Genomic DNA, 25,688 nt, shown 5'->3' with positions numbered 1-25,688 from the left:
AAAACCACTAAACCATTCAGGTATGACCTAAATCATATCCCTTATGAATATACAGTGGAGGTGACAAATAGATTTCAGGGATTAGACCTGATAGACAGAGTGCCTGAGGAACTATGGATGGAGGTCCGTAACATTGTTCAGGAGGCAGCAACTCAATCCATCCCAAAGAAAAAGAAATGCAAGAAAGCCAAGTGGCTGTCTGATGAGGCTTTACAAGTAGCTGAGGAAAGAAGGGAAACGAAAAGCAAGGGAGAAAGGGGAAGATATATCCAACTGAATGCAGACTTCCAAAGAATAGCAAGGAGAGACAAGAAGGCCTTTTTAAATTAACAGTGCAAAGAAATCGAGGAAAACAACAGAATGGGAAAGACTAGAGATATCTTCAAGAAAATCAGAGATATCAAGGGAACATTTTGTGCAAAGACGGGCATGATAAAGGACAAAGAAGGCAGGGACCTAACAGAAGCAGATGAGATTAAGAAGAGGTGGCAAGAATACACAGAAGAACTATACAGGAAAGATCTGAATGTCCCTGATAGCCATGATACTGCATTCATAGAACTTGAGCCGGACATCCTAGAGAGTGAAGTCAAGTGGGCCTTAGGAAGCATTAGTAACAACAAAGCTAGCGGAGATGACAGTCTTCCAGCTGAGCTATTTAAAATCCTAAAAGATGATGCTGTTGAAGTGCTGCACTCAATATGCCAACAAATTTGGAACACTCAACAGTGGCCACAAGACTGGAAAAGGTCAGTTTACATTCCAATTCCAAAAAAGGGCAACGCCAAAGAGTGTTCAAACTACTGTACAATTGCGCTCATTTCACATGCCAGCAAGGTGATGCTCAAAATCCTACAAGCTAGGCTTCAGCAGTATGCAAACCAAGAACTACCAGAAGTTCAAGCGGGGTTTCGAAGAGGCAGAGGAACTAGAGATCAAATTGCCAACTTTCGCTGGATCATGGAGAAAGCAAGAGAATTCCAGAAAAACATCTATTTCTGCTTCATTGACTACGCTAAAGCCTTTGATTGTGTGGATCACAACGAACTGTGGCAAATTCTTAAAGAGATGGGGGTACCAGACCACCTTACCTGTCTCCTGAGAAACCTGTACGAGAGTCAAGAAGCAACAGTAAGAACAAGACATGGAACAACTGATTGGTTCAAAATTGGGAAAGGAGTACGACAAGGCTGTATATTGTCGCCCTGCTTATTTAACTTATATGCAGAGTACATCATGAGAAACACCGGGTTGGATGAATCACAGGTCAGAATTAAGATTGCTGGGAGAATTATCAACAACCTCAGATATGCAGATGATACCACCCTAATGGCAGAAAGCGAAGAGGATCTCAAGAGCCTCTTGTTGAGGGTGAAAGAGGAGAGTGCAAAAGCTGGTTTGAAACTCAACATTAAAAAAAACTAAGATCATGGCATCTGGCCCCATCACTTCCTGGCATATGGAAGGGGAAGAAATGGAAGCAGTGACAGATTTTATTTTCTTGGGCTCCAAGATCACCGCAGACGGTGACTGTAGCCATGAAATTAAAAGACACTTGCTCCTTGGGAGGAAAGCTATGGCAAACCTAGACAGCAGAGTAAGAAGCAGAGACATCACCTTGCCGACAAAGGTCCATCTAATCAAAGCTATGGTTTTCCCAGTAGTAACGTATGGCTGTGAGAGCTGGACTATAAGGAAGGCTGAGCGCCGAAGAATTGATGCTTTCTTATGTGGTGCTGGAGAAGACTCTTACAAGTCCCCTGGACTGCAAGGATGTCAAATCAGTCCTAAAGGAAATCAATCCTGACTGCTCATTGGAAGGACAGATATTAAAGCTGAAGCTCAAATATTTTGGCCACCTAATGCGAAGAGAAAACTCTTTGGAAAAGACCCTGATGCTGGGAAAGACTGAAGGCAAAAGGAGAAGGGGACGGCAGAGGATGAGATGGCTAGATAGCATCACTAATGCAATGAATATGGACTTGAGCACGCTCCGGGAGAGAGCGGAGGACAGGAAGGCCTGGCGTGCTATGGTCCATGGGGTCACGAAGAGTTGGACATGACTGAACGACTGAACAACAAGTGAAGGACAAAAAAGAAAAGAAAAAAAGAATGGAGGTATAGATGTGGAGGTTCCATTAAACTACCATGGCTAATAGCCATATCTACACCTATCCTCCATGAATTTGTCTAACTCACTTTTAATGCCGTTTTAGGAGGTGGCCATCTCTGCAGCCTGTCACAGTGAATTCCATTAGTACTTTTGCCTGGGATATAAATAAAGTCCCCCAAACAACTAGGAAAGATTTGCGGTGGTGGGGGGAGTTTGCAGGGTGGATTAATGAAAATCACCTCCCTTCCCCTTGCATTAGCAGAGGTGTCCACTGGACCACAATAGGATTCAACCTATATTATTAAGATGTTGTAGGAGCCCGGTCAGTTTCTTTGGTAAGTATTACCTGTATGAACTATAGGCTTGGAAAACTTAAAAATAATGTTGAGCAAACTCAGTAGGAATGCCTGAAGGATTTTATCTTCACCCATCCCCAACACACAGACACAAAATACCTGGGGGGCCAATGCAAACTAGACGTTTAAATTTGGGGTGCCACAGCTGCATACTCCAGATTGGGTTTTTCTAATATGATTTTGAACTCCACAGTCATTTAGCTTATTGCATATGGCTTCATGTACAAACAATATGTACTGCGAATTCATAATTGCTACCATAAGGGCTTCTGCTCTTTTATTTTTGTCTAAATATTTTCAATAAATGATTTCCACAACTGTAGTTCCACAGTTAAGAAGAAAGAAAGGGTCAGAATGAGATGATGGTGGAAAGAAGCTCATCAGTGCAGAGCCTGACACTGTAGAGAGCTGTTCTTCCTTGAACTGGAATTAGACACTCCAACTATACCAAATGTTTACAGATCTTCACTCCATTGTAAGCATCCAGCAGAAAAGACAGAGGGTGCACCTGGAAGTCACCCAGTGAAGCCAGATCTTCGCTTTTAAGATTTCCAGTAAAGCTCGGCTAAAGAGCAGGGCTTGGGCCATCAGGATGCCTGCTTGGGTATTCAGGTCCTCAGCTGAATGTACCAAGCCACTGTCAAAGCAACTTCTATCTTGCCTAAGGTTCTCCCAGGCCCTGCAGAAGTCAACTCCTTCCTGCTATCTTGATCCCCCTTCCCTTTGCCACTATGAAGCTGCATTACCATGTCTGTTTCAAACAGCGAACACCTCATGTGAATGGATCTTCACAGAACAAGAGCAGGCATGTGCCTCATCAAAAGTAAAATGAGAAACAGGCCCAGGAAGGAGCCACCTGAAGAGAATCCAAGCAATCTGAGTGGGATGAAGGAAGAAGAGAGCCAGCCACAGCTGCTATGTTGCCTTCGTCCTGCTTCAACGGGTTCAGAATGGCTCAGGGATGGTAGTGGCTTCTGGATGGGAAGCAGCTTACTTCGTCAAGAAACTTGCTTACGTTACCTCCACGGGCTTCCCCCTCATTGCCACTGGCTTTTCCTCTCCACTTGGTATGTACTTTTCTTTCAGTTCACTTTCCAAACTCTTCGGAATTGTTTGCATATATGTGTGGTTACAATCTGTCAAACACCCCCTACATCTATCAGTACTAAAACCTTCATCTCTTCATTCCACCGCCAAACATCTTCCCTACTACACTCCAAACAATTGCTTCTGCCAATTCTTCTTTCTCTGTTATTATTCTAAAGTTGCAGCACCATCACAGTAGAAGTGATGGGGAGAAGGCTAAGAGGCGGCTCATGGTGATGCTCCAGGAGAAACTATCCCTATAGACGTGTGTCTCCATCATTAGTTCTTCGAGAACAAGATAATCTTGTCTACAAAGCAGTAACTTTCAACCCGTCAGAGAACAATGTTGCGCCATGCCATGGTTTTGCATAGACAGGCCCTCCGACTATGCGGTGCCTGGCACAGCAGAGCCCAGGCTTCTTTCAACGTTGCTACTCACTACCATCAACACAACGAATGTTTTTAAAATAGCAACCCTGTGAGGGCTTTCTACACATGGTCAGATATTATGGCTTTACCTGTCACGTTATGTTATATAATAGATATGAGAGAGGCCCATAAAATGCATATGAATATAAAACTGACTTTACACAGTAAGAGCATACATGAGCATAATAAGAGCATACATGCAGGATTGATAGGTGTCTTGCATGCTAATTTCCTACTGGGAAAGAGGAGAAATCAATCTCTCAGGGAGCAGATCCATAAATTGGACATATTTTTTTCTCTATCACAACAGTAATTGCTAACAGAAAAACTCAAGCAAACCACCCACACAACAACTATATGAACACTTGCAGAACCCAAATCCTTGATAACTGATATGTGAAGAAGGTCTCAAAAGATGTATTGATAAATCTCTTACAGAACACGGAATCTGGAAGCTCAGCCTCCTGGCGGCCTAGTACCAGCTTTGTTTGGAACCCTGGCCAAAAGAACTCCGCTGGTTCCAAGGAACTCCCAGTGATTCCTATAGCCTCCCAGGGACACTCATAAAGAGCAGGAGAGGGCCTAGTGCAGCTGCTACCTTCCTCCTTCACCTCTTGTCACCTACTTGCAATAAGATAGGAACTAATTTTTTTCCTGATCACCATATAGCCATTTTTGTGGCAGGAAGGCTGGGGAAAATACACACGCACGCACATGCACACACATACATGAGTGGTTCCTGAAGTAGCCCAGCATTAGCAATCAAGCCATGCCAGTTCACTCTTCCCCCAAGCAGTTTTTAGACACACACACACACACACACACACACACACACCGCTGCCAATGCTTTAGTCCCAGCAGGTGCTGCTTCCTGATTTTGTGTTTTGGAATAATGTATTGAATCAATTTTTCTCAGACTACATCTTTACATATCCTTGACTACTGCGACTGTCTTCTCTGCTCTTCCTTTGCTACACCTCTGTCAAGGCTATTTTATTTATTTATTTATTTATTTATTTATTGCATTTATATCCCGCCTTCTTTCCTCTTGCAAGGAACCCAAGGCGGTTTACATTATCCTCCTCCTCCTCTCTGTTTTATCCTCACAACAACAACCCTGTGAGGTGGGTTGGGCTGAGAGTCTGTGACTGGCCCAAAGTCACCCAGTGAGCTTCCGTGGCCAAGTGGGGACTAGAACCTGGCTCTCCCAGCTCCCAGTCCATCACTCTCACCACTACACTACACTGGCTATTAACTTCTTCCATTGATTAGACCATGCAAAGCCTCCCCTCAAACCCCTACATGGCTCCTCATCCCTTTCGGCACACAACAATTGTGCACAGAGATAAATTAAACAGTTGAAGGCGCCTGTGAATCCAAAGCACTCGCCCTCAGCAGGTGTCCTCCTCTGAAGTTGGGTAATTCTGGTACATCTCTGCACTGGGTATGATTGGAACGCACTGCAAAATTACACACCCACAGAGGGAGCTGCCAAATGCTTGCGTGCTTCCAGTCAGGAGGCACACTCACAGGGAGGACAGTAATTCTTACATGTTCACACAGCGAGTAAATCTTTTCAGCTGTAAGTATAAAGCATGTCAGTTCTGGTACCTCTGCTATAAGAAGTTCACTGCTGTAGCTAAAACATGACCAGCTGCCAATATGGGCACCGAAGCCCTGAAAGAAAGACAAGGTGGGTTGGCCCTATTTATCAACAGCTCCACCTGCTGTGCAGTTAAATTCAAACATGTCATTCTAATTGAAGCACTCTTTTTCATATGAACCTTTTCCCAACATTCAAATAATTAATGGGCCATTTGGGAAAATGTGCCTTACTTGTGAGAGATGATTGTGGGAGGCAGTTGCTTGTGATCTCCAGCCAGGATACACTTTCGGGCCTTCAGCAGAGGTATCCAGCAGCTTGCTTCAAGTGCCTGGGCACATTCATCAATCACCACCAGATCAAAGTGGTTCTCAGGTAGTAGCTTCAGCGGGCCATCAGAAGAGGCTCCTAATTAAAAAGAGAATCGAAAGACACCCACCAGCCTTTACACCATAACAAAAGTGGAAAAGAACTTGTTGCTTTGAGGGCTTGGACTTTTATGACTTTTCAGTGTGTCACTACTCTTTTCATTATGTGGGCCTCAGTTGTGTGCTGTGAAAACATAGCCAATTTTCCTTTCTGCTCTGACACACCTTCTAATGGACAACCATATATGCACCTGGAAAATTCACCCATCTGCAGATGGGACAAAGGGTGGTACCTGCCACGTTTGTAGGCAGTTCTATGAGTTTTAAAAGAAATGAAGACATTGTATGGTACTTCTCCACTTAAATCCATGTGTGGTCCTCAGCATTAGGACTTCTGGCTGCAGGGAGCTCTAAGCCTGCACTCTTTTGACAAGCTTGGCAGAACATAAGAGCCCTGCTGGATCAGACCAAAGGCCCATCTAGTCCAGCATTCTGTTCCCACAGTGGCCAAACAGATGCTGCAATTAGAAGCCTACAAGTAGGGCAGGAGTGCAATAGCAACATCCCAAACATGTCCCTCTGCAACTGGTGTCCAGAAGCATTCTGCCTCTGATACTGTAGGTAATATATAGCCATCATGACTAGTAGCTATTGGTAGCCTTATTGTCCATGAATTTGTCTTATCCTCTTAGGTACTGACACTGCTTTGTAGACCATGTGCCTTCTGAGCCCAGAAAGCCTCAGTAGTACCTCGCTAAGCCCTCTGTGAGCACGATTGGTGAGTGCAATTCACCCTTGCCACTATAAAAATCTCCTGCCTGCTTCTTTACTGGAGCAGGCCATTTTAGCTACCAACCCTGTTGGAAGTACTTGGATCAAAAGCCTCCAAGTGTCTGTAGTAAACCTAGCCCTTACATCCTGTCTTTCAGAGTAGGAACAGTCGTACCTACAGAGGCAATCCCCCGAAGGCTTACTATGATGTGCTTCCTGCTGATTTCAGGCAATCAGAGGCATATCACATGGTGATTTCCAGGGCCAACCCTAGGATAAATAGCACCCTGGGCGAGGAGTATCCTTGGTACCCCCCCCCACGATCAGCTTTGCAGGGCCACCCAGAGGGTTTATGGGGCCTGATGCAGGTGCAATGCTGGGGGCCCTGCTGATGCCCTCTACAAGGAGCCATGCACATGCGTACAAAGCTGGGGGCCACACACAAGAATTATTGCATGCACTGTATTTGAAGTGTGAAGTGCTCGGTAATGTTGCCTCAAAGTAAAGCTGTGTTCCACTGATTTTTACCTAGCACAAATGACATTAAAATGGAAATGGAAAAAGAAACATATTTTAAAGCCAACTGAAGGAAGATCACTTTTGTAATTAGTACCTAAGCAACTTGTAGAACCTTGGTGGGGAAAAGGGGTTATAGACACTTGCTTTTCACCACCCTAGCTCAGTGCAGACAGTACATTAAAAAACTCAGCCACTGAAGTCAGCTTGGTGCCCTCCCCGCTCAGTTTAGCACCCCCCTCAGCTCAGCACCCTGGGCCCAGCTTGCCCACCCCTAAGGCTGCCTCTGGTGATTTCCATGTAAAATTAGTAATATGCTACCAATTCCCTACAACAGTCAGTGTTGGGAGGCCTAATTCACACAAAGAGCAGGAGAGGAGATAGATGATCCCACTTTGGATTTCAGAATCATAAAACCGAGTGCTCCTCCATTTAAAACAACAACACCTTTCCACAAAACTAAATGCTAGGGAGAAAGATTCTAGCCTTGATCCAGATAATACTAGTTTTAGATGTGCCAGTCTTTTCCCCCATGGGAAAGAATTTGACTGTGCAGACTGCAGGTAAAATTTGACCTGTAGTCTGAGGTCGCATAGTCCAGAAATCATTTTACTTCCTTATCTGCAGTTTGTAGGAACCAGGCCAGAGATAGGCTTTTAATACAAAATAGTTTGTTCCTTCACTATACCCAACTAATCATCTGCTTGAGTTTGAATCATTAGATGCACGTGTGATGCACAGGCCTGGTTCGCATAATCACAGGGTGGTTAACAAGCCACTCTGGCTTGTTAACCATCCTGCACATGCCTGATTTGCATAATTACCCTTGCCAACACGGCTCATCCTGTTGTCCGAACCCAGCTTGTTGGGGTGGTTAATAAACCACTCAGAACCTGTGGCCTGTTGTAGAGTTGTGAGGTGGCTTGTTAACCACCCCAACAAGCCACCCTCGCCAGGTTTGGACATGAGAAACCACAGCGGGGGCTTGCATCAGCAACCTGGAGCCTTCAGGCACCACAACCCACCATGGCTAATAAGCCATGGGGGCTGCAGTGATTGTGCAAACCAGGTCACAGCCTAGTCTGAAAGCCTAGAAGAAATGTCATCTTTAAATAATTCTGTCATTTTATATATTACCTTGATATGGTTACAAGTCATGCTATTTTGACTTGGATTTTGATGCTGTGCTGAGTTAAGTTCCAGATACAATAACTCTGGGCCTAGGCTAGAAATCATGCAAGTATAATTATGCCGGTAAGATAGGTGTTATTCCATTCCAGCCACTCTGGTGTAATCGTAATGCATTGAACTGAGTTAACTAAAAGTCAATTCTGCCCCTCAGGGTTGAAGCAATTAAGCTTTCCTTCTGCTGAGCTTGGCAACAAAATGACAGAAGTAGGACTGGTTTGCGGCAACCAACTCTGTAGAATAAAAGATCATGGTGATTTCTACCTCCAATTATATCAACAGGGTAATTGCTTCGACTGGAACAAGAAAAGGAAAAAATAGACCACTGCAGCAGTTTAGGTTTGAAAGTAATAAGGCCTTGTCCCTGTCTGATTTCCATTGGAAGTTTTCAAAGCTTCTCACCGTCTGAACTTTTATGCGAACAGAGGTATATAAAGCTAATGCAACATACTTAAAGTATCACAGAGAAAGCAAGTTACACAATCAGTTAGGCAAGTTTAAGGAGTTTGGGGGGGGGCATTCCATATGTGCCCCAAAACAAGAAGACCCTCAAAATGTACTGAAATCTTTCAGTAGTGATTGAAGGAGAAGGTTAGTGGTGACAATCATCTGAGTGGGCAATCACAAAAATCAGATCCACACAAAACTGGGGATGTGGTCAGAGCCATGTCATTTGGGGAGAAATCCCCTCTGGGTACAAAGATGTTCCCACATGCTGACATTTACTGTCTAGGATTTTAGCCAAGATCTGTGCCTCTACATTGATCATGGAGTTCTGTAAGTTCTGCGTCTCAGGAAGCACTTGCTGCTTTTTATGAAGGGCCATGATCACAGCTTCCAGCACAGTAGATGGTAAATGAACATAGCTTTCCTAAGCACATCACTAAGAGTAAGAATTAACAGGGCAGAGTACTGCTCATGTACCAGTGGCTGCAGCACCCATCAGGCCTGGGCAGCTTCCATGTAGAAATATATTAAATTGATAAAGGAGTCACTGAATCAATGAGGCCTGGGCTATGAATGCAATATCTCTTACAGATTGCTGTCTAAATGATATTTTCAACTAAAAGTATTCTACTTGTCCAGAACCTGCTCCTGCAAGAGATTTAAGGCACTGTTTCAGCTTTCCATTCAGATGGGAAACATAATTTTCAATTACAAATTGATTTTATGATGCTTGTGTTATGTTCTTAAATAATCTCTGTACATGTTCGTAACATTGTAACATAGAGCCTTTTATACAAAATTATGTGCAAGGTTCCTTGGCAAAATATACTTTGGGGATCACAAACAGCTCCCCAAATACAACAGCACCAGATTATGTCGGCCATGCTCCAAGAAGCCACATAACTGCATAAGTACATACATACAAGTACAAGTAATTCACTGCTTTGCTGATCCAAGACCCTGATTAGTTCTATAAATAATGCATCATTTTCCTCCCCTCATTAGCTGGTATACAGAAGTAGTAAGCAATGCTTTGTAAAATGTGAATGGTAGAGTTGTGTATGTTGTTCAAATGCACACAGTTTTGATTAGCCATCCAATCGTGGAGCAGAACTGTATGATCAGAAGGAAACGGCAAATTAGCTAGCTAGATTTAATTCTGTTTATTGCTCATAGGGATATAGGGATAGGATATATGATATAGGGACAAGAATCAATTCAAAGATGCACTGTGCAATCTTTGGAGTTCCTGATGAAGCACAATAACACAGTAGACTGCAGTGCAGCCTAAATCTGCAGCTGCCAATAATTTGATTTTACCATCCTTAAAGGCAAAAAATAGAAACATTCCTCTAACCTGTGTTTGTTGCAAGAACAACATTAACCTGTGTCAAGATTTCAGTCATAGCCGCTTCTTCTCGCTCCTTCAGCTCTTTTCTCAGTGTCTTAAGCTCATTTAGAAAATGGCTTCTCTCCCCTTTGTCTTGGGTCTTTCTGGTTTTCACCTGCACAAAAGAAGTAAAAAAAAAACCCTTAATAACACAGCATAGCTTATAGCCCAGCACATCACTGTATGCAATCTTGAGTAGCCAATGTAATAATTTAGGGTTTCTCTACACAGAGGCTTTTTATCCCAATACTGGGACTTCTGTTTCCAGATTCTTTGCAGGATTAAGATCGGCCCTTTACACATGCTTCAGCTTTTTTTTTCCTGGTGAGTTCCTTTATCTGCAAGTTCTATATGTTTCATTATACAGCCACTAGATGGTGCTGTGGTATAGCCGCCGTTATAGCACAACTTCCTCTTTATGTGGAGAAATTCAACTTGCAATATTTAAATAGGTCATTATCCCTGATCTTTTAAAAAAAGGGGGGGATAAAAGTCAGAAAGCATGGGAGGGGCCCTGGAGGTTGATAACGCCATGTAAAGGAGCCGCAAACTTCTGATCAATCGTAGGATAAAAGACTAATTAAATCAGCAGAATCTCTCCCATAAAAGTACGACATGTTGCATTGATAGTATCAACAGTACTAGATGTTCAGCCCCTTTTCCTCTACTGACAAAGATCTACATGAGAAAGTTCATATAGTTCATACTTAGTTCATATTTACGACAGGTGTAAATTTAATATGGATTTTAATGGACCTATTATTAATGAACCATATATTTTCGGGTACTAGAATCAATAATCCCCACCTCCCCTGCAAAATACAGTTTTTAAGCTAAGCAGAGAACCAATTTGGTTGCATTAATCCCTTAGAATATGCAAACAACCCCCAGGGTTTATATAATAAATTAGTGATACTATTATCCCAACATGGATGTCCCAAATAATCCTTGTTGCTAATTTCTCAAGTTATAAAACACTAGCCAAAATGCAGTGCAATATCTGGTTCTTTTAATACTTTCTAACTGTACAATAATATGTAGTGTATAATTTTAAAATAATACACTATGCTTCCACGCTACCAATATGTACAAACAAAGCCTATATATGCAATCACACAGTCCTAATGTGGTTTGTCATATAATAAGCAGTACAATACCTCTCAACACCAAGAAATCTCCCCCAAGATAAATAGTCCAGTGATTTAGTTTGACTGCCTGGAAGTGCATATTTGAAGTCAAATGATCAGCAATGTAAATGGGCAGCAAAGTAAGATGGAGGAAAGGCTTCTGTATTTCTCCCAATCTTAGCTTTGTTCGGCATGCCTTCATCTCGAGGTAACTCCATTTAGTCTGTCGAAATTGCTCTGTGTTAACTGGATGAAAAACTCAGTTCGAACTGGCACACCTAACCCTAAAAGCAGGAACCGGGCACGTACCCTTAAGCTAGGCAAGCTACCTCAACTATAGATTGCCATAAGGTGTTGCGCTTTGTATGAATAAGTCCAAATTGCTCCAACAACATTTGGCTGGGAGATAAGGAGAACAGGCAACGGCGTGGATTCTATCCTTTTGGCTCCATGAACAGAGGGGATCTCTGTTCTTGGAAAGAGAGTTGCACTTGAAAAAGGGCCCCTACTGCTCATGGAAAGATCCCTTTTGAGAGAGAGCGCAACTTGGTGCTTGGCCAAACTATTCAGAAACTTTTCTGACAATTTTGGGGGTGGAGCAGAGTGAAAATGGAGGAAAAAAATCTAGTTTTCAGGGGATGGGTGAAATAAATTAATTTTGGGGAGGCAGAGGGCTTACCATTCCTAAGAGGAGGTTGCAGAGGGTTTTCACTTTCTTTCCTTTGTAAAAAAAGAAGCTTTGCCACCACTTCTAGAGGCAACAGAGCTACAATCAGCAGCTTAGTGTTGTTAGTGTCCCATAAAAAGGCCCAATGGGAACGATGCTATGCCATAATGTAGCATCATTCCCAGGAACACTGTTTGGGGGGGAAGATGGCTGCTCCAATTGGCTAGTGGAGGAACCATCTTCTTTGCTTAATAATGCCCCAGGGATTGGGCCACTTCCATTGGACCATTCTGTGGTCTAAGGGAATGCTGCTGGGCTACTGATTCAGGTCTGCTGTCGTTTGAAGGAGCAGCAACACTTTTTTTTTTTGGTTAACTGAAAGAATGGGGGAAACCCTCTGCCACTTTCTTTTATAAAGTATAAGTCCACTGCCCCCTCTGAAAATAAATCAATCTTTCCCACCCACAAGAAATTTGCTGAAAATGCCCCCTTACTTTTGCCACAGGCAAATAGCCTCATCAACGTTGGAAATGTTTGACACAGCACTAACGCAACTCTCCTTCTGTTCACAAAACGAAAAGTTAAGATCCGAGCCAATAAATCCTTGAATGACACACACCCTACTTCCTCCATCCATCTATCCAAGTTCTCAAGGGGTATGGTGTGAACTAATATCTATTCTACATTTACTTCATGAATGTACAATATAGGTCTGCAGTTGAATTATTTCTTGGTCAAGGGATTGCTATCAAAATTGCCTAAACCTCATATTTTATTAAACACAATGTTTTTATCCCTGAAAAGGACAAAGCAAGCAAATAAAAACAACACAAAAAACTAACATATAGAAAATCTTCATCTTTACTCTATTAAACTGCAGTAAATGGTTTATACCCTTAATATCAATTACTGTTCGAAACAGACAGCTGTCAGAGGAGTGGGCACAGCAGAATTTTAATAATACAAAATAAGTCAGTCTCTTTTATTAGATCAATGGTTATTGGGTAGGAGTATGAAAACCTTTTCTTACTCCCCCCCCCCGCACTTCATCTTGTGTTCTCACTGAAAAAAAGAAGAATCTATATTGTGCCATAAATCACGATAAATCTGTTCGTCATTAAGGTGCCACAAGACCCTTTTGTGTTTTTTGTAACAGACTGACACAGTTACCCCTCGGGACCCTGGCGACCCAGGCCAGTGCAATGTAGTGGCTAGAGTGTTGGATATGGATATGAAAAGCCCAGGTATGCTAAGCTATAAAGGTCACTGGCTAGCCTTATGCCCATTTTCAACTATTCTTTTGTCAGCATGTCTCATTCGTTGCTTTCTCCAAAATGCTGTATCAAAATGTTTAAAGCAGGTGTGTGCAGACTTCAGGTTTGCAGAATCCATTTTTGCTTTGCCCTAGAAACCCAAAGCCCACCAAAGGGGCTCAGGTGCAAAATGGTGGCTGGGTGTGGAGCCAGATGCAAAATGGTGGCTTCAGGGGTGGAATCAATTACCTACTGTACCCCATGCACCTCACACTGAGATAACTTGCATATATGACACACATGTACATCCGAGTCATTATAGATCAGGGTTTTAACAGCCTAATTTAGAGAAATACTGGTTTCTTGTTGCTATAGTTAAATCACTGGGAAACAGAAATGCTTGCCAATTTATTGCAAATCATCCAGCAATCTACTGGTAAATCTAAATCTACCTTCAGTCTTAAAGCAAATGCAGGAAATCTGAAAGATGGTCTTTTGCTCACAACTCCTTCTCTGGTCAAATCCTGGCTGACTGGCCAGTGTATATTTTCTCTCTGAGCATGCCAGCTTATAAACTATCTTGGAGGAATTTTAAAAAGCAATATTCAGCTGGTCGTCTTGGTTCCTATTAGGGCTGTGCATCGCTTCGGCCTGAGGCCTGAACCCTGAGTTGAAGTGGGCTGTTTCGGGTCACTTTGAGCCCCTTCCGAGGCGAAGTGACCTGGAGTGGGTTGGGGGCTCTCCAAAGCGCTCAGTGCACTTTGGAGCTTTGGCACCCCTGGCCCAGCCATGCCAGGGCCTCCAAGTACTTACCTGAGCCACCCACCTCCTCCGCCTCCACTGCCATCATTGCTGCTGCCGCCACCTTCTCCTCCTCCTCCGCCGTCATTGCCACCGCTGCCATCGCCGCCACCAAATCCTGAGGCCTGGACACATACCAACTGTTATTGCAGGGAGTCATCATTTTAAAAATGGCAACTTCCAGGAGGTTGCCATTTAAAAAACGGCGACTCCCTGCAATAAGAGTCAGTGTGCATCCAAGCCTCAGGAGCTGGCAGCAGCTATGATGGCGGCAGCGGCAAAGGCAGAGAAGGTGGTGGCGAACAGAAGGCAGCAGTGGAGGTGGCCGCGGCATCGGAGGAGAAGGCGGAGGCGAAGGCGTCACAGGCAGCAGCGACAGAGGAGGAGAAGGAGGCGATAGAGGAGGAGGAGGCGGCAGCAAGGTAAGGCGCTGGGGGGTTGCGCGGGGGCTTCGGGGGGGAGCCGAAGCGGGGTTCGGTATCCGAAACCATGAAGCGGCTTCCAAGTCAGATCGGGGGGTCCCTGCACAGCCCTAGTTCGTATCCTTTGCTTTTAAACCTTAACATATAATGTTGAAATTGCTTCTACAAATCTTAGGGCAACAAAATGAGGGGGGAAAGTTCAGAAATCAAGAAAAATCTCATATAACGAAACATCTTACATACCCCTATACCAAGAAAAAAGTCAGATAAAAGCTATTACCTCACCTATCCTGTACTTTCAATTTTATTTTCTGTGAACAACACTGCAAGAGCAGAACTTTCTGAAAAAGGAGTGAAAAAGTGTACAAAGCCTATAAAGATGACATGGCTGACGCGCTCTTCCTTGATTGCTGGTTGTGGAGAGACAAGTAAGCCCCCTTCCACTGCAATGTGCTTTGGAAGGGTACTAAACTCTCAAAACAATTATGCTCTTCAGAACTCTCTCAAATGGGGAACCGGTTTTGAGCCATTCCCTTTATCTGGTAATTAAAGATTATTATAAAACATTATAATAAATAAATAGATTATAAATAGATTATGAAATTTCTGGAAATTCTGAAAGAGGCCAACTGCTGAGGTAAACAGGAGAGAGAGGGTAATCTTTAGCTCCCAACTGGTATTATCATCATCATCATCATCATCACCATCATCACCATCACCACAATGGAACATTCAACAAAATTCTGCATTGTATCCTTACCCCTTAGCAGGACTGCTCCTGTTCAGGGTTCCAGCCAGTTGGGCATGTCTTCCTCAAGGATACCATGAGCTGTTAAAAGCCTGAGCAAGCCAATTCATACTCCTCCCTCAATTTTCATTTTTTTCTTTCCTAACTAACACATCAGTCAACATTCTGTGTCTCCTTGTGTCCTTTGAACACACACAGTCTTCATTGGGCTGCTTTTATTGGGGGAACAGGTGGATTGAAAAAACAGTTTGGTTTGTTTTTACTTCTCCAACCTTGGTATTTCCTGAGCATGCAGATATCTCCCCCTGGTTTCTCAGTGGGCCCATTTTGGCTCCAGTTCTGTCAGTACAAGGGCACTGATTTCAGTATTAGATGGGAATGAATTATTATTATTATTATTATTTAAGGGGCATCCATGTACACTGTCGTAAGTTCTTCCAAAGAGCTTACAGCAGTGTACATGGATGCCCCCTAAATTATATCCTCACAACAACGCTGCAAAGTAGATTAGGCTGAGAGTGAAAGTGATTGGGCTCAAGATCACCCAATGAACTTCATAGGTGAATAGGGATTTGAACCCAGGTCTCCCTGGTCCTAGTCCAACACGCTAACTAACTACCACACCCCATCAGCCTTCAGTGCGGCATTACATGAATCAATGACAGTAACCCATGGGGTTAACTAGTTGTCCTCTAATGTGAGGACAACTACCAGTATGATTTAAAGGAATACTGTACCGTCTTTCATTCAGGCCACCACTGCTTCCACAGGACATAACGGGTATTCCTCAAGTCTGAACACACGTGCTCCCTAACAACCCATAAAACAGCACCGCTTCAATTTGCCCTTTATTTTTGGAGATTTGACGAGGCAAACCTAATTCACAAACAGGCAGCCCTTTCATGGAATAGCAGAGAAAAAGCAGGGAGCACTTATGTGTCAGGGTACTAAAAGTTAAAGCCCGCTTCTTTGTGACAGATTTTTTTTTAACTATAGTAAACAAGTTTGTGGAAAGTAGCTCCTGAAACCTCTTGGGAGTTAGAAAACAGACCATACCTCAGCTGCAAAGAACAGGAAGAGAGGGCGCGACCGTGCTGAGACAATTAAGTTCATGTAACAAACATGATATGGCAAGATTGAACATTGACATCTCGGGAATCAGCGAACTAAAATGGACAGGCATGGGCGAATTTAATTCAGGTGACCATTATATCTACTACTGTGGGCAAGAATCCCTTAGAAGAAATGGAGGAGCACTCGTAGTCAATAAAAGGGTGGGAAAAGCAGTACTGGGGTACAATCTCAAAAACGATAGAATGATCTCAGTACAAATCCAAGGCAAACCATTCAACATCACAGTAATTCAAGTCTATGCCCCAACCACTGAGGCCGAAGAAGCTGAGGTTGATCGGTTCTATGAAAACCTACAACACCTTCTAGAACTAACACCAAAAAAAGATGTCCTCTTCATCATAGGGGATTGGAATGCGAAAGTAGGAAGTTAAGAAATCACCGGGATAACAGGCAAGCATGGCCTTGGTGTACAAAATGAAGCAGGACAAAGGCTAATAGAGTTTTGCCAAGAGAACACGCTGATCATAGCAAACACTCTTTTCCAACAGCACAAGAGACGACTCTACACATGGACATCACCAGATGGTCAATATCGAAATCAGATTGATTATGTCCTTTGCAGCCAAAGGTGGAGAAGCTCTATACAGTCAGTAAAAACAAGACCTGGAGCTGACTGTGGCTCAGATCATGAGCTTCTTGTTGCAAAATTTCAGCTTAAATTGTAGAACATAGGGAAAACCACTAAACCATTCAGGTATGACCTAAATCATATCCCTTATGAATATATAGTGGAGGTGACAAATAGATTTCAGGGATTAGACCTGATAGACCGAGTGCCTGAGGAACTATGGGCGGAGGTCCGTAACATTGTTCAGGAGGCAGCAACTCAATCCATCCCAAAGAAAAAGAAATGCAAGACAGCAAAGTAGCTGTCTGATGAGGCTTTACAAGCAGCTGAGGAAAGAAGGGAAGCGAAAAGCAAGGGAGAAAGGGGAAGATATATCCAACTGAATGCAGAGTTCCAGAGAATAGCAAGGAGAGACAAGAAGGGCTTCTTAAATGAACAATGCAAAGAAATCGAGGAAAACAACAGAATGGGAAAGACTAGAGATCTTTTCAAGAAAATTGGAGATCTCAAGGGAACGTTTTGTGCAAAGATGGGCATGATAAAGGACAAAGAAGGCAGGGACCTAACAGAAGCAGATGAGATTAAGAAGAGGTGGCAAGAATACACAGAAGAACTATACAGGAAAGATCTGAATGTCCCTGATAGCCATGATACTGCATTCATAGAACTTGAGCCGGACATCCTAGAGAGTGAAGTCAAGTGGGCCTTAGGAAGCATTAGTAACAACAAAGCTAGCGGAGATGACAGTCTTCCAGCTGAGCTATTTAAAATCCTAAAAGATGATGCTGTTGAAGTGCTGCACTCAATATGCCAACAAATTTGGAACACTCAACAGTGGCCACAAGACTGGAAAAGGTCAGTTGACATTCCAATTTCAAAGAAGGGCAATGCCAAAGAGTGTTCAAACTACCGTACAATTGCGCTCATTTCACATGCCAGCAAGGTGATGCTCAAAATCCTACAAGCTAGGCTTCAGCAGTATATGAACCGAGAACTACCGAAAGTACAAGCCGGGTTTCGAAGAGGCAGAGGAACTAGAGATCAAATCGCCAACATTCGCTGCATCATGGAGAAAGCAAGAGAATTCCAGAAAGTCTATTTCTGCTTCATTGACTACGCTAAAGCCTTTGATTGTGTGGATCACAGCAAACTCTGGCAAATTCTTAAAGAGATGGGAGTACCAGACCACCTTACCTGTCTCCTGAGAAACCTGTACGAGGGTCAAGAAGCAACAGTAAGAACCAGACATGGAACAACCGATTGGTTCCAAATTGGGAAAGGAGTACGACAAGGCTGCATATTGTCGCCCTGCTTATTTAACTTATATGCAGAGTACATCATGAGAAACGCCGGGTTGGATGAATCACAGGTCGGAATTAAGATTGCTGGGAGAATGATCAACAACCTCAGATACGCAGACGATACCACCCTAATGGCAGAAAGTGAAGAGGATCTAAACAGCCTCTTGTTGAGGGTGAAAGAGGAGAGTGCAAAAGCTGGTTTGAAACTCAACATTAAGAAAACTAAGATCATGGCATCTGGCCCCATCACTTCCTGGCATATAGAAGGGGAAGAATTGGAAGGAGTGACAGTTTTTATTTTCTTGGGCTCCAAGATCACTGCAGACGGTGACTGTAGCCATGAAATTAAAAGACGCTTGCTCCTTGGGAGGAAAGCTATGGCAAACCTAGACAGCAGAGTAAGAAGCAGAGACATCACCTTGCCGACAAAGGTCCATCTAATCAAAGCTATGGTTTTCCCAGTAGCAACGTACGGCTGTGAGAGCTGGACTATAAGGAAGGCTGAGCGCCGAAGAATCGATGCTTTCGAACTGTGGTGCTGGAGAAGACTCTTACGAGTCCCCTGGACTGCAAAGAGGTCAAATCAGTCAATCCTAAAGGAAATCAACTTTGACTGCTCATTGGAAAGACAGATACTGAAGCTGAAGCTCAAATATTTTGGCCACCTAATGCGAAGAGAAAAGTCACTGGAAAAGACCCTGATGCTGGGAAGTATTGAAGGCAAAAGGAGAAGGGGACGGCAGAGGATGAGATGGCTAGATAGCATCACCAATGCAATGAATATGAACTTGAGCACTCTCCGGGAGAGAGCGGAGAACAGGAAGGCCTGGCGTGCTATGGTCCACGGGGTCACGAAGAGTCAGACACGACTTAACGACTGAACAACAACAAAACAGCCCTCAGGAAGGTACGCTACTGTTGTACTGAATTCTGCCTACCATCTCTCTCTTATGTACTTGTCTTTATTTCCTGCATGCTGTATCTGGGCAAATAAGTATGACCACAAATATCCCTAGCATACCCTCATCAGCATCATCTTGTTTATGCCCACTCTATTTGAGCCCAGATTTATCACAACACAGTTCAGACCTGCACAGCTTGTGACCCATCAAGCCAAAGAGGTTCGATAAACTCTTTTTCCTCTGCCTGCCAGGGACTGCCAATACAGTGGAGCTGCCCAGCACTTGGCAGGCCATGGCAAGTGGATGGTGGGCTGCACTCAGTTCCATGGGTCATAAATTGTGCAGACCAGACACGGGTGTTCCTCAGCTCGTCTCCTGATGTGCAAAAACAACAAAGATAATTGGACAAATTCTACCTTGTTTGTGTTCACACTGGCTTGGAATTCAATTGACCTATCCATCCATGCTCATCTCCTGCTCCAGCATCACACCTCCGCAAACCCAAGACCTCTGCAGGGCACGCAGAAAATTCTCCTACCAAACCAACTTTATAAAGGGTTTCCACTGTCTGGCCTGTCAATGTACATTCAAAAGGTAATCCATGATCTCAGTTCCCTAAGTGCTGGACTTCAGGTAGTCAAAAATGGCGCCATCCACACACAAGAGGGAAGTATTAGCAGACTGGAGGGAACTTCCAAGTTTTGCGGAAGTACAAAAAACCATGGAAGACACCTAAGGTTGGGAGGTGGAGGGGCACAAAACAGCCTAACCTGGACTGAGCATGCTCAGGGGGCACAGAATGTTGGCTTTCAGACAGACAGCTCCTAGCACCACCAATGCAACTGTTCCATTTTTCCCTCCTTAATGGAATTTTTTACGCTAAGACAAAAGACGGAAGTGGTGGGTTACAAATGGGAGATGACGATGTCTAGATTCCCTTGTAAAATTCTGTGGTTAAAGCAGGGCAATTGCACAATAAAAGCTTCATCTGGAAGCACTTGGGGGCAGGGGTGGTAGAAAACCAGAAGGGGGGAGGAATGGAATCGAGTGGCTGCAGACCTGAACAGGAGCACGTCACTGTGCAACATTTTGTTACAGACCTCAATTTTTCAGAAGAAAAAGCACCTATATAGGGGAATTAGAAATAACAGTCTTGCATGAAAAGCTTAAGGAAGCAGCTGCTGTGGTGGCGACTGCAGATTAATTTTTACAGAGCTATGAGCCACTTTCTATTTGTACCAACCCCCACCCATAAAACATCAACGTGGCACCTGATTGTCTTGCAGAGACAGTCCTGTGAATTTTCAGATACAGAGCAAGTTGCTCTGGTGACGTCAGAAAATTACTGGCCAACGTTAGCATTTTGCTAGAGGCTTTTGGGTAGGGATCAGCGACTGGGGACCTGGGGCAAAATCTATGCCCTCCCCCTCCTTAAAGTGTATAAGTGCACAGGCCTGAAGGATGTGCAAAGGGAATCGTATCTATGGTCATGGGGTGGGGTAGTGGGTGTCTATCACCCTGCATCCTTGTACTCAAAGTGGCTTTCCAGCAAAGTTAATGGCTGGCCAGGGTTTTGGATAAGGGTAGGAAATCTCTTTCAGCCAAGGAATGAATTTAAGGTTGGAGAAGGTCTTGGAGGCCGCATTCTAGTGGTGGGCGGCGTCAAAGGCAAAGAGGGGTGGGGCCAACATACAAATAGAACAAAACTTACTAGCCTTAGGAGAGGCGTTTCAACTTCTGAGAATGGTGAAAAAATCGCACAAATGCCAGGAAACCACGAAATGATCAGTGATTGGGCGAAGGGGGCATGGCCCTCTGGGGAACCCTGGAGGGATGGACTGGGATCTCAGGAGGGCCAGATTTGGCTCCTGGACTTGAGTTTCCCCACGCTTGGGTTAGAGGAGAACAGATCTGGAAGATTTCAGCAAGGAAACTTATTTACTGCCTAATGAGAGCCAGAACAGCCATTGGAGAGCAAGGTGTACACCCGTCTGGGGAGGCCTGGATTCAAAATCCAATGCTGCTATGCTGTGGCTTTGGGCAAGTCAATTCCTCTCCGCCACAGCCTGTCATCCATAAAACGGGGAACAACGGCCACCTACCTGTGTGCGTGTTTTGTGAGAATATGCACAATAAAGACTATAAAGCACTTTGTAAATAAGAATGTTACATAATATGAAAAATAATGGTAAAAATGCTGTTGGAGATGCTAAAGAAGCAAAGGTTTTAAGGGGCACACCAGGTGAATAATGTTTTTCCCAGAATTTGAAGTGGCTCAAAAGTGAACAGCGCAACAAGGTGCTGCCCTGACCTCACACCCGTTGTCAGATATGCTTCTGCATGACAGTGGACGACTTCCAAGCAAAGTGCATCTGATGAAATTATGAAGCCATCTTGTACAATGTCACTGGGAAAAAAATGTAATAATTTGTATTAAAGCATATTATCCCAATTAAATTAGTGCCACATTTAATTGAGTTTAAAATAGGAAATTAAATAAAGAGGATGACAGAGAACTCGTAATACTTCATTTTAATGATTTTGCTAGGCAAGTGGGGGCAGGGATGTGTAGGAAATTCAGTTACAAAATTAGTCAACGAATTTTCTTCCGTCAGTTTTAAGTTGTAATGCTATCAATACAACTGAAATATTGATAAAACTTAAATATTGCAGTCTCTGTTTCGGGGCATCAGGAAGAAAGAAAGAAATGGCTAGAAAGAATTCATCAGGGATTACCCCCATATAACCATTATACGCTTCAGTGGGACTTTCATGAAAGCAGACCTCTTGTTCACTCTGTCTAGCTGAACGACTCATCCTTGACCTTGGAGCCACTGGAGAAGCAAAGGCAAGAGTTAAAGGTGCTCGTGCTACCACAGACCACACTGGGCTCCAATAAAGGGGAGTTTATGCTTTCTGATCTCTTTTTAGTCCTCTGTTGTTCCACTGAGTCCAGGAATCATACATACTGCCAGTTACAAGTAGCTTAGCACCAAGAACTGAGCGAGGACTAAAGATTTAGGACTGCTTCACATATCATTTTCTTCTCTCTTTTTTTAGGTATTCACCTAAGATTTTATTTTTTAGTACATTTTTAGGTGTATAAGTATGACCGTAACAAACAGTTGTTCAGGAACACATTTATCATACAGGCACATTGTGGCTCCCTATGCAATGCAAATATGGCGGCCAACCCAGGTTTGTCCCTGTGATGTGTGTGAAATGGCCCTCATTTAGTTCAATGAAACCACCAATAATTGGCACTGAGTCATTTCCACAGATCATAACCAGACAGGCCATAAATTGCTCTTTGGTTATGTGGCTCTTGAGCTGTTATGGGAAGTGAAGAGAAAACAGAATTAAAAGGAGCAGCTCATTGCATAAACATCAAGTGACTGAGAAACTTCTCTTTCCCACCACACAGATGGACCAAGGAAGCTGAAGAGAAAGAAAACAGAAGGAGCAGCAGTTCGATCTGCATAGTGTGTCAATGGGGATTGTAGGCATGCAGCTACCTAGGAAGGAGTAGCAAAGGTGGGGAAGGGAATACTTCCATGGGAACAATGATAGCAAGGCCTCCAAAGACTGCTATTGTAGAGAAAAGGCATGAGTAGCACAATGGTGGCGTTGTGGGAGACAGAGATGTTCCAGTGACATGGGCTGTGATTTTAGGGATGAAAGGCTGCAATCCTAGAGCCTCTTTCCTGGGATTAAACCCCATTAAATGCAATGGGACTTACTTCTTGATAAATGTGTATAGGATCATGCTGCACAACAAGTAAGGTTTGATTCCTATCTTGAATTGCAAAACGTTGGCTCAAAACTCAGGGAGCAAAACTCAGGTGGGTAGTGTTGATTTTCAACGCCTCAGAGCCTTGGATTCAGCATACAAAAATATATCTATCACAGCCTGTAATAAAAATTGTGCAGATGAGACACTTCCACTTTTCCCCCAGGCACTGATGCTATGAGGGCAATACACTGGGGTTGGAAAATGACTAGGGAAGCATACAGAGCAAATACAAGCTGCTGTACTATCACAGGGTTTCCCACAGAGTAATTGTCATGTCATAACCTAAGAAAGCATCTTGCATGAAACCCTGGAGAGCCACTGTCAGTCAGTGTTGACAATACTGGGCTAGATGCACCAGCAGTCTGACTCAATATAATGCAGCTTCTTATATTCTTGTACCAGGAATCTCAAACCTTTTTGGGCTTGTGGACTTATTTGGAAATTTGAGAAACATGACATAGGCACTGCCGCCACCACAAAATGGCTGCCATGGGGGCCTGCCTAATCACAAAGGACAAGTAACTTCCTCAGGAAAGGAAGTACAAGGCAGAGCTTGGGTCTGAGCCCCAAATGTCAAACCACATATTTGTCTGCACAAATCACAACAAAATACCAATTTCACAGAAAGGAAACAGGCGATGTTCAGAGAACCCCCCCCCCCAACACATTGACAAAATGAATTCCTAACTCCAAAACATATACACACCAGAAAACTACCCCTCAAAACAAAACACACAGAAGCAAAATAACCCATGACTCCCAAAACAAAAGAGCACAGACACACAGGCAAAACTAGCCTCCCAAAGCACACACAGGCAATCCCCATTCACAAAAAAACCCTACAGGCATCACACACACACACACACACACACACACACACACACCCCATGGTTACTGCTTCCCCCTCCAATTGCTCCCACTCCCCCATCCCAGCCCCTGAAGTTTACCAGACAATGACACTGTTGCTTTTCCTCCATTTTTTAAAATAATAAGGTTAGCTAGCTGGTTGGGCATGCTGGAAAGCGGAGCATCAGTGTTCAGCTGCCCTCCCTCTTCTGCTCCTTTCCAAAGATTGCTCTGGGCCCATGTATCTGGGGAAAGGAAAGGAAGAAGGTGGGGATGGCTGGAAGCTGGAGCTCTGCTTTCCAGTCATCCAAGATTTTTTTTAAGTTTTAATAATTTAAAAACAAACAAACAACAAAATTGGGAGGAGCAGGGGACCTCAGAAGACGGATGGGGAGGTATTTGTGGCCATTGAGGCAGCTACAGGCACTTCCAACCCGAGGTATGTACTAATAGTGAACTCATTCTCCAAGTGCGAATTCTCATGTAGCCTAAAACACACAACCCATGCAAAAGAGGGGGGTAATCGGCATGCTTGGGTAAAGCCTATGGTTTGCAGAAGTATGAAAAAAGTACTTAGAAAAAAAAACTCTTGGGAGGATCCCCCCAAATAGCCCAAGGAGGGCTGAGCATCCTTAGTGGCCACAGCATGGTGATGGTTGGGGCAGAGATGGAAAACTGGATGGGAGGGGGAATCAAATGGAGTATTCTGAAAGAAGGGCAGCTGGCTAGGACCCGCAACAGGAGCACGCATTTTGCAAAAGTCTGTTGCAGGTCCCACTTGTAAATGTTTATTTTTGTTCCAGTTTTGACTCTTCAACTCATCAACTCTTCAACTGCCCATACATTTCCTTCCATAACAATGAGGGATAGATGATTGCCAACAACCCCAGGATTCTTAATATTTTACACACCTTGACTGATTCTGACCGCACTGCATTTATAGCTACTGCACATACTAGCAATATATCCTACAGAACAGTTATCTTAAGAAAAACAAATAGTGGTGAATGGAATGCAGAACTTACAAATGCTTGATCAATGTCCTTCCTGATATCTGCTACAATCTGGGCGTTTTCCCCACGTGCCAAGACGGCATCAAGTGAATGGTGCTGGATGGATTCCAAGAGACGAGCTGGGTGACCAAGGCGCAGGATCCGCACCTTACGGCCAGCAAGTCTTTCAACCAAGTTGTCAACTGCAATGTTAGATGGAGCACAGCACAGGACCTTGGAGAGAAACACATTTTTTTAAAGTGTTAATTCCTTTTACTAATACGGCTAAAGGTTTGCAAAAGCTTAGATTAGAAATTTGCAGAGCCAGCTTCTGCATCAAGGCCAGGAGGAGCAGAAAGGAGGTCCATTTATAGCTGCCAGTGGAAAAGTAGCTTTTAAAACTTTTTGTTTCAAATTGTTCCAGAGTTAGTCCCCAAGTCTCAGGGTTTGACCTGCAGTTTCAGGGGTTGTGCCACCACCTCAGGATCTCTAGGGGAAGAAGCCAGTGTGAAAAGCCAGGATCAAGGAAGACTATTTTCTGCTCAGCTTAAGAACCTTTGCTATTCATTCAGCCACCTATTTTCTTCAGGCACACAGCACAGCCAAAGTCCTCCCCAAGATCTGCCAGGTGCCACTGAACTCTACCCCTTGCCAGGTCCCACCCTCTAATATGCCAGGGACCACCCTTTAGCTCCCAGGCTCTGCTCCACAGTCTCAGGATAACTACTGAGTAGCCTGGAATGGATTTCTCAAGGATTGCGTTCTTCAGAAAGCTTTAGTTTTGCTTCAGGAAGAATACAAAACAATGTGAGGTTAGTATGGAGAATCTTAGATCAATGGTTAAGATGCCTTGGCAGCCTTGAAATA

At 43.8% G+C, this 25,688-nt stretch overlaps 1 protein-coding gene across 2 annotated transcripts in view; it reads right to left on the bottom strand.

The window, feature by feature from the left end:
• The window catches only part of IGHMBP2 (immunoglobulin mu DNA binding protein 2), a 109,618-nt gene that overhangs the window by 66,111 nt on the left and 17,819 nt on the right, over nucleotides 1–25,688 (bottom strand). For both annotated transcript variants that reach the window (XM_084858180.1, XM_084858169.1), the window contains exons 6-8: nucleotides 24,855–25,055; nucleotides 10,235–10,382; nucleotides 5,821–5,995 (exon numbers count right to left, since the gene is read on the bottom strand). In XM_084858180.1, the coding sequence (XP_084714306.1) occupies nucleotides 5,821–5,995; nucleotides 10,235–10,382; nucleotides 24,855–25,055 (524 nt within the window). The remainder of the gene's footprint in view (nucleotides 1–5,820; nucleotides 5,996–10,234; nucleotides 10,383–24,854; nucleotides 25,056–25,688) is intronic.

Source organism: Heloderma suspectum, chromosome 1, assembly GCF_057233095.1.
Source record: "Heloderma suspectum isolate Gila_16-S chromosome 1, 16-S_ref, whole genome shotgun sequence".
Classification (NCBI taxonomy): Eukaryota; Metazoa; Chordata; class Lepidosauria; order Squamata; family Helodermatidae; genus Heloderma; species Heloderma suspectum.
Note: the sequence above shows the minus strand (reverse complement) of the source record. Positions and strands in the feature narration are given on the sequence as shown.